The sequence below is a fragment of the Ipomoea triloba genome, chromosome 7, assembly GCF_003576645.1.
Source record: "Ipomoea triloba cultivar NCNSP0323 chromosome 7, ASM357664v1".
NCBI classification, from domain to species: domain Eukaryota; kingdom Viridiplantae; phylum Streptophyta; class Magnoliopsida; order Solanales; family Convolvulaceae; genus Ipomoea; species Ipomoea triloba.
The window spans coordinates 9,028,949-9,038,948 of NC_044922.1; the positions used below are offsets into that span (position 1 = coordinate 9,028,949).

The 10,000-nt window shown below is 36.7% G+C and overlaps 1 protein-coding gene across 1 annotated transcript in view; it reads left to right on the forward strand.

Annotated features, from left to right (window-relative positions):
- Positions 1-7,789: 7,789 nt before the first annotated feature.
- LOC116024076 overlaps positions 7,790-10,000 on the forward strand; it is a 2,240-nt gene continuing 29 nt past the window's right edge. Inside the window, exons 1-9 of the mRNA XM_031264980.1 lie at positions 7,790-7,939; positions 8,025-8,208; positions 8,399-8,495; positions 8,583-8,701; positions 8,794-8,881; positions 8,967-9,099; positions 9,212-9,421; positions 9,508-9,639; positions 9,811-10,000. The exon at positions 9,811-10,000 is cut by the window's right edge and continues 29 nt beyond it. Coding sequence (XP_031120840.1) covers positions 7,790-7,939; positions 8,025-8,208; positions 8,399-8,495; positions 8,583-8,701; positions 8,794-8,881; positions 8,967-9,099; positions 9,212-9,421; positions 9,508-9,639; positions 9,811-10,000 — 1,303 coding nt within the window. The remainder of the gene's footprint in view (positions 7,940-8,024; positions 8,209-8,398; positions 8,496-8,582; positions 8,702-8,793; positions 8,882-8,966; positions 9,100-9,211; positions 9,422-9,507; positions 9,640-9,810) is intronic.

Sequence of the window (10,000 nt, forward strand, 5' to 3'; positions counted from 1 at the left end):
ACACAACTACAGTTACATTTCGATATAACTACAGTTTCATTCGATAATATCAAAACAAATGTAAGGCAGTATCTTTTGAGATGAACTGTAGTGTCAATTACGGGCTCCGTCTCCCACTTAACTTACTGAAACGACGTCGTTTTGGGACCACGGTCCACGATATAAGAACTGTATACTTATGTGATTGTATTAAATATAATTCAGCATTGTTGCGTTAAATAAAACTTATAAAATATATCACATTCAATAATCTATTCATTACTTTCCTCAAGTGCACTAACAACAATAAAATGTTCTGATTTTATTTAATCAACTTTACAAGACAATAAAAAGTTTTTATTTTTTGGTGATAATAAAAAGTTAGCTGTGAAATCAGACCAACACAGTACCCCTCCCTTATAGAAATCAAGAAGCAAAGTAGTTATTTCAAAAAAGTTGATAAGTGAGTGGAACATAATGTTTTTATTAACAAGTTATGAGTTAAATTTTTGTTATTATTTCTCTTTTGGTGAAGTTCATTGCACAATTTTTTTGTGTAGTGACAGCAAGGGAGATCATTATCTGCTCTAAACTTTCTCAATTACTTTTAGTTAAAAGAATCAATATTTCCAAAGTTCGATCTTGTAACCACACCCATTTGAAATGATAACAAGGTATCGTCACACTACATAGTATTTGGCAGATCATAAACTCATTATTTTGTGAAAAAAAAAGAAGAAAGAAAAGTAAAATGTAAATGGTTAGAGCTTCTCCTTTTGAGTTGTTATACATTCAATCATGGTTTGTGTTAGACTAACGTATTTTATGTGTTAGAATAATATACTTTATGTGTAATGAAATTTTTGGGGTAAAATAATAGATTTTGTGATTTAGAATAATGTACTTTCTGAGTTAGAATAATGTACATTATGAGCTATAAAAATGTATGTTGCAGTAGGTTGCGTAAAATTTTTTAAATGACGTTTTTGGACTGTGATCCACACAACAATAACTGTTGGCCAATAGTTATACCATGGACCTAGGTCCACTTTGCGAGGTAGACCCATCACAATTTACATACTGAATATTCACAATTCAAATTGTAAACATTCAGTATATAAATTGTGAACATTCAGTATGCAAATTGTGTATTTTGATCCTGGCTCCATCTTGCAAGGTAGACCTGGTCCAAAACGACGTCGTTTAACTAAGTTAGTGAGGAGTTGATGCGCGACGGATTCCGTCTGTCTAATCCCTATTATATGTAGTTTTGTGTATTCTATTGAGTGTTTATGTGTATTCTATTATATAATTTTATACATTAGTAATTTCAATACGATATCTCATGAAATAGGAATGATAATACTTATAGTGATTCTGTGTTTTCTATTGAATGTTTATGTGTATTCTAGTATTTAATTCTGTACATTAGTAATTTCAATACCATATCTCATGAAACAGAAATGCTAATACTTAGGGTAGTGATTCTGTGTATTCTATTGAGTGTTTATGTGTATTCTAGTATATAATTCTATGCATTATTGGTTTCAAATACCATACACAGAATTTGTGTAAAGAATACACAGAATCCGTATAAAGAATACACAGAATGTCAAAACATAATGCATAGAAAATTATCACACAAGTACAAATAACTAATCTTAGTGTGATTTCAAAAAAAAAAAAAACTAATCTTAGCGTTTACACTAGTCCAATCGTTAACACACATAATCCATAGTCATAATGCACATAATTCATAACCATAATGTACATAAATGATAACACCAAATACACAAACACATCAAAATCTACGCATAACTCATCTTACACTACTCAAGTTATTAACATACATAATTGAAAGGGATGTACAAAATTCGTGGACAGAATACACAGAATATCATCACAAAATATACTGAACTCATCTTATAAGTTAACAGCCGAACGAGAAACAGAATTTCCAAAAAAGTCATTAATTAAAAGAAATTCAAAACGACGTCATTTTGGATCGGGGTGCACAATGTATTTTGCACTCTGGTCGATGATAAAAGTTTCCATGGTCTACAGTAAAATTGCCTCTCCTTTTCGGCTAAAGTTGGTATTTTCAGCCCATTAGAGTTTAAGAGATTCCACTAGTATATAGTCCAATAGGCTCATTAAATTAATGTGCATGCGATGCCCGTTTAAATACTTTCTCTTTTCTTTTATTTATTAATAAAAATATCATTTTATATTCATAGCTTTACACACACACACACACATATCAGTTAATTTATAAGTAGAAATTAATTTTAAAATAGCGTATCATATAATCTCTATTTTGTTAGGAATTTGTTTGTTGTGCCCGTTGGCCATTAGCTCTAACCGATGAACATTACAGGTAAATAGAAAAGAGATAGAGAGAAGAGATAGAGAGAGTGAGAGACAACAAAGAGTAGGGAGTTTTTCATTTCATTAGCAATGTATATGTTACAAGGGACATATATATAATACAAACAATAACGGAAATACATAATGGATACATAAATACAGAAACAGTTACAACCGTTATATACTTTATAATAATGTCCACTACTTAATATTATTTATAACATTTTTAAAAGAGTTAATTTCATTTTTGGTCCTAGATTTATAGGTGGTAATCCACTTTTAGTCATTCTTTTTCAAAACACTTCTTTTTGATCCTAGTATTATTATGACATGACCATTTTTGTCATCCGTCAACAAAATCGTTGAAATGTCCTAAAATACAATGACATTTTTCAGTGAACCACGAGTGAGCATAGAACGTAAACCCTTTGAGGCTGGAGGACCAGTTGACCATCAATGATTTGTAGCAAGGTCGGGAGTTGCGAAGGAGGAAAGCCTTTAGTTTGGAGACATGAAATACATTATGAATTTTTCAATTCTCAAGCAGTTTTACTCTGTATACCACAGGACCATTGCGTTGCAAAATTTTATTAGGACCATACCATCTCGGGGATAACTTATGGAATTGTCTAGGGGTAAGAGAATGTTGCTTGTAGTGTTGTAGACGAATCTAAACCCACTGATTAGGCTCAAAGTTTACTTCCTTGTGATGATTATCATATTGTTCTCGCATATGAGCCTGAGCCTCGTGAAGGTGATGACGTGCATGGGCCAGAATTTCATCTCGCGTCTGTAGGAACTCATCCACAGTAGCTACTCGAGCAGTGACTAATTCAAAAGGGATTAGGTGAGGAGGATTACAACCATAGACCACCTGAAACGGGGTTGTCTTGAGGGAAAAGTGAAATGAAGTATTATACCAATACTCTACCCATAGAAGAGCGTTTACCCAATGACTTGGATAACTACTAACAAGACACCACAAGTACATCGCAATTGTGTGATTAACCACCTCCGTTTAACCATCATATTGTGGGTGATATGCAGATGAAAAAGACAGTGTTGTGCGACAAAGCAAAAAAATCTCCTTCCAAAACAAACTCGTGAATGATGGGTCACAGTCACTAACTATACTCTCAAGAATTCCATGCAATTTAACAATATTAGCGTAGAAGATAGAAGCTACAGAAGATGTTGTATACGGGTGAGCCAACAAGATGAAGTGAGCGTATTTAGAGAAGTGATCAACAACTACTATGATCACCATTTTCCCCTGGACCTTCGGAAAACCAACGATGAAATCCATGGAAACCTCTGACTAAATCTGCTCCGGAATAGGGAGTGGCTGTAACAAACCGGAGGGGTGTGTGTTCTCACACATGTCCTCCTGGCAAATGGTGCACTGGGCAATGAATTCCTTCATAGATTCAGTAAGCTTAGGCCAATAAAATTCCCTCTGGATGCAATGGATTGTCTTTTGAACACCCTCATGAGTGGAGCCCTGAATTTCGGATAGTACAACCAGAATAAAATTAGAAAATGGAATCAGAACCAGTTTATTACCTTAGAAGACTATCACTAACAGTCCATACGCCGGTAGAGTCTTCTGTTGCGCGGGCTACCCATGCACGCCCTTCTGTTGTCTGTGCGAGCTCATCCCAGATATCCTGTAGTACGGAGGAGCAAAGGCATAAGATGGCAAACAGAGTACTAGTCTCTTTGTCCCACTGTGAGAGGGAACCTGCCACAACATTAAGCGTCCCCGACTTATATTCCTTCCACCTTGAAATCAAATCCCAAAAGTTTGCTCATCCAATGCTATTGAGGGGAGGCGATGAGTCATTGCAGCAAGTATTTCAAGCTATAATGGTCCGTTTTGATGATGAATTCCCTCCCCCATAGATAGTTGCGTGAGTGGCATACAACATGAGACAACCCAATGAGTTCATGCTCATAGGCTGGCAATTTCAAGTGCCTATCGGCCAACTTGCGACTGAAATAAGCGACAAGGTGCCCTTCTTGGTGTAATATAACGCCTATGCCCATCCCAGAGGCATAACATTCTACTACAAATAGTATTGCAAAGTTAGGACGTCGGAGAACTAGAGCTGAAGAAAAATCCCTTTTAAGAATAGTGAATGTAGTGTCTGCATCGGCATCCCATTTGAAGGAGTGCTTGCACAGGAGGCTGGTCAGGGGCGTAGTAAGGACCCTATAATGTTTACAAATCTATGGTAAAATCTGGCCAAGCCTAAGAATACCCACAAGGCCATGAGTGTGGATAGAGTAAGCCATTCTAGAACAGCCTGACTTTTGCTAGGATCAGTAACAACGACACTGTCATTGATCACTTGTCCAAGGTAGTTGACTTGGTGATCTCCAAAATCGCATTTAGAACGTTTGAGGTATAATGTGTTGTCTTGTAACAAACGCAGTACTAAGCGGAGGTGTTGAAGGTGCTCAACCCACGTAAAACTATAGATTAAAATGTTATAAAAAAATACAAGCACAAATTTACGCAAGTGAGGTCCTATTTGCAGACTAAGAGGACCGTGGAAGAAAACCGAGATCTGCTTAGTCGAATGATCCCAAAATGGAGCATGTCACAGCACTGTCGTTTAATTTCATCATTTTGAAGGTGAGGATATCTATACGGTCGCACAACCATGGGATTAGTTCCCTACGCCAGTACAATCCTATGGCCGCACCTGCGAGAGGGCGGGAGGCACTAGGGGATGCCGAAAACTGAGGCAAAGTGGTCCAAGAGTGAATCCATTGTTAATGTTTCAGTGAGGGGCTGGTGGAGGAGATGTAGAGACGGGTGACTAGAACCTGAAATCCTAGAAATCACAACATTGGTCCCCCACCACGCAAAGTGCATTTGCATTTCTTCAAAATTCCACCAAATAGGGCCCAATGTGCGCAACCATTTAACGCCCAATGGCAACTCCACTCTAGTTAAAGGGATGATAAACAAGTTTGCAATGAAGGAGATAGAATCATACTATAAAAACATGTTTTGGTAGACTCCGAAGCTAGGCATGCGTGCCAATGCGAAGGGTGATAGGCAGATGAAGCCGGTGGGTAGTGGCGACATTGATGAAATTATCTATGCTCCCGGAATCAACCAAGGCAACGATTGGAGTACTAGCAATCAACGAACGAATCTACATTGTCTTGGAATAACTTATGCCAATGATAGCATGGAGAGAGATTTCTGGTTTTAAGTCCTTCGTGCAATTATTCGCGTCGTCATCCTCATCCTCAATAATACCCAACACATATAAGTTGTGCTTGCAACGATGGCCTTTAATCCATTTTTCACAGCAATTGTAACACATGCCCAGTTTTTGTCATTCCAACATCTTTGTTGGGGAGAGCTTCTTTGGCCGTGGCGGACGAGGCAGTGTGTTATTTTGCCCCAGTAGTTGGTGGTGTACCGTAACGACACTACTAGGTGGAGTCGGGATTGGAAAGGCCTTCGGGAAGGTATATGGTGAATTGGGGTGCCTTTACGAGCATAATCTCATGCAATATTAATGGCCTCATTAAGAGAACCTGGTATGAACATTTCAACATCATTGCGTAAGACCTCATCCAAGCCGGCAGTGAATAAGTTTACTTGCTGGGAGTACAAGAAATTTTCAGCTCGCGGTAGCAAGGGCTGAAAATCGTCAATGAAGTCGTCGACATCCTAACCATGTTGTTTGAGGTTTTCTTGCTCCCCTAACGGGTTGATGCTCCGGGGTGTGGTTCAAAACGGAAGGTGTATGCATCTTTGAATTGATACCAAGAAAGTTGTTGACTATCTTGCAAGCAATGTTTGTACCACAGTTGGGCGCTATCGAATATATAATACGTTGTCGTGGTAACTTTCTCATGATCAGAATGTGGTGAATTTTCAAAGAACAACACAGAGATGGAGCCAAATAAGAGGGTCGCTTTTGCCATCAAACTTGGGGAACTCGAGTTTGGTGAATCGAGTCGGAGGGGTGGAATCAACTAGTTGTGGCAGTGTGGTTTCTGGAGCAGCTTGGGTGCCTAGAGAAGAAGTCACAACAGTGGCAATGGTGGGCTGTGAATAAAGAGTTCACCATATGGGTGAGATTGGCTATGTTTTCGGTTAGAGCGTCTACAGTGGCAGGAAAGAGTTCTAGCTTTTCGAGGGATGTTTGGATAGCTCGAACCTCGTCCTGGAATTTCTTGATATCGCCCATATTGGCGCCCAGTAAAGGATCCAAAATGTTATGTTCTCGGCAGAAAGCTCTCAGGGAGAAGCTAGGGTTGGTGAAGTTGTAAGCATATAAACCACACATGATAGTTAATATGTGGTAATTAATAAAGGATCTACTAACCTCCAGCCATAGTTTTAGACCTTGGTTGCCTGTGACCGGTGTCTCTTGAGAAGAGGCTCCTTAGGCTGTTTGTGGAATCACCGTAAATCAGACTTGTTTCTCTTATTTCACTTAGTAATTTAGATGGTGTATTTCTTGAACTAAACAGTGAGAGGATTTGGAGTCTATCTATAGTTCTACATCCCATTAATGTAGGTAACCAATTACCTACCGCCGACCAAAGACTAGTACTTAAGTCAGCCTATATAGTTTGCACCATATAAAATACTTAATTTATTATTAATAATAATAATCCTAATAATCTTTATATATATTAAGGGAGCCGGGAACCAGCCAATGAATGACCTCCAAGTGTCTTTGCATTTTTATTTTGGTTTGACTGGTTATGCAAGTCAAATTGTTTAAATTCCCACCTCTTTAAATTTTTAATTGTAGGCTGAATTGTAGGTAATGGGCTGTTTTGTAGAGTTAGTACTCTAAGTGGGTAGGTTGCGTGTGAAAGTGATCAATTGGGTATAGGCTGGGCTCTAAAGTACTGATTTAGGTATTATAGTTAACATTTAAGTAAACAAATGAGCAGTTGTTATTTAAAGGCAATTCAATTCTCTCACTCATGATTTTATTTTAATTTTTTAAAAGAAAATTCAATACGGCATCGTTTTTGTTTTTATTTTTATTTTTTTTTCAAATTTCCTTTGACTTGGTCCATTTCCCGCATAGTCTTGCATTTGAAATCTGTGTATTTCCCGCCTGTTTATTTGCAGAATCCAAGTGAATATTTGAAGAGTCCAATTAGGGTAGTGGCCTATTATGGAATTGGTGTGGTATTGGGCTTAGGTGGTGTGATTTTTTGAAAGAAAGGGTATGGGCCTATTGTTCATTGTACTTTTATGTTATTATTTTTTTTATTTTTTTAATGTCTACCACAGTCAGTGGTAGACTTCTACTATTTTTACTTCCACCACTATATATACATGCATAATGTAACTCAAAATATGTAAGCAAACACTTAGCAACCGAAGTCAAAAATTTAAAAACTTCATATGTTTGTAGAATAACTAAAAGAGATCACTTCAAGGTGTTACAGCATGTCTGGGCAGTTCATTGTTGCAGCTCAACTACATCCACAGCAGACCACTAAAGCCATAAGGTTGAGGTGTGCTAGGAGTTATTTTGTCATGGAAAGTAATCAAGAAAAGTCCATTACGAGTCAGGAATGCATTTTTCATGATCAAGAGGTTTGATATTCATACATGTATTATTTTGTGTTGTTTTTTTGTTGATATGTTATTATTAATTTTTTTTTTTGGTTATTTGCTATAGGGACAGTTTATTCATGTGCACATTCCTAAGGGTATTGTTTCCAAGTATAAGAATATGTTCAAGGAGGGACAAGTTTATGGCGTTCGAAATTTCCTATGCATAACTAACTTCTTCAAGTATAAAACAAGCACTTTGCGTTACATGATAAAGTTCAAGCATGATACTACTGTAAAGGAGTATAAGCGTATGAACTTTCCCAAAATAATGTTCTGTTTCAAGAGTTTCGAGTGCATCCTTTCAAAACAAGGAATAGATGAAAAAGTCTTATTTGGTAACACTATAGAAAAGCTCATCTTAATATGATTTTGTTACTATTTTTTTAGTATTGCTATATTCAGTTTTTAGTGTCTAATATTGTGCTTCTGTTTATATAGATGGCATTGGTCGAATAGTGGAAGTTTACTCTCCAATGGAGAAAGTGATTGGTGGAAAACAAACAAGACTAATTAACTTTGTTCTTGAAGATGTTAGGTAACTCTATTTTTTATATTATCTAATTGACACAGAAGTCTAGGTTATATTTTTAGTGTTCAAACTCAGTTTTTTTTCTAGTAAAAGGCAGATTCATTGTACCATTTGGGATGAGCATGTTGATAAACTAATTCCTTATTACAACTCTACCGTTGTTGATCCAGTGATACTAATCATCCAACTTTGCCGAGCTAAATTCATGGATAGTGAGTGTTCATTATGTAATTTACAGCTTAATTCTTATTTCTGTTTTCTAATTTTTGAATTTGTCTTCATTCTCTCCTTTTTTTTTCTTCAGATGGTGAAGTGCGCATTTGCAGTTCGTTTGATGCTACTCAACTGTTCTTCACTCATACCTCTAAGGAGTTTGTTAATTTCAAAAACAGGTCAGTTTGCATTTCTATTTTTGTTCATTAACCTTTTTAACTATTCTCATTCTGATTTTTTTGCTATTGTTTTTGTTCTTTTTAGTTTCAAGAGTGATTATACCCCTTTAAGGTGTATTGAATCAGCTTCTAGGCTTGCTATTGGGTTCCCCATTAATGGTGTTGGTTTTACTAATGTGTTCATTACTTCTATTGAGGACATCTATAAAAAGAAAGAGGTATTTAAGTGTCCAATCTATTTTTTGCTTTGCATAGTTGGAGGATTATTCGGTTGCTGGCACAATAACTGGTGTGGAAAGTCTGTTGGATTGGTATTATATTTCTTGCAAGTCAAACTCGTGCAAGAGAAAGCTGAGTGAAAGTGGTGGTATGATGCATTGTGTTGGTTGTAAAAATTCTTGGCATGAAGGCATTTTAAGGTATAAATTGATAGTTCGAGTTGCTGATCATACTGGTGATGCACCGATACTTATTTGGGACCGTGAATGTGCAAGTTTGGTAGGTATGTCAGTAGGTGAATTAAAGGGCAAATATCCTGAGGTAAAAACTTCTAATTAATAATTATAGTGATTATTATTAGTTGTTTATTAGTTATTTATATGCTGGGGTTATTTGATTTGTTGTAGGGTGTTCATGTTATTCCTAATGAAATAGCTGTTCTTCGTGGTATGTCTATGTTGTTTCAAATTGTCATGAAAAAGGATCAAGTGGACAATTACTATTCAGCTTTTACAGTGTTGAGAATCTGTAGGGATGAGGTAGTCTTGACACAACACCGTTCAGGTTTATTTGATAGAAATGAAGGTGATTTGGTTGCTGCTAACGGTGGTGATTGGTTTGATTTTGAAGACAATTATGAGTTTTTTTCCTACTGTTTTTGTGTGTTTTTTTGGTGTGTAATTTTCCGGATCTGATATATTTTCTTTCAGGATGGGGTTGTGAGTGATGATGATGGAAGTCGTGGATTGGATGCTATGTATAAAGAAATGGAGAAGGATAAAATTATTGATTTGGGTGACAGTGATGGGGTTTCCAGCAGTGAACAAGCTAATGTTCCCCTAAAGCGTTGTCTCATTAATGAGTTTGATCGGGTTGGAGGAACTTCAAAGAAGGCTAATG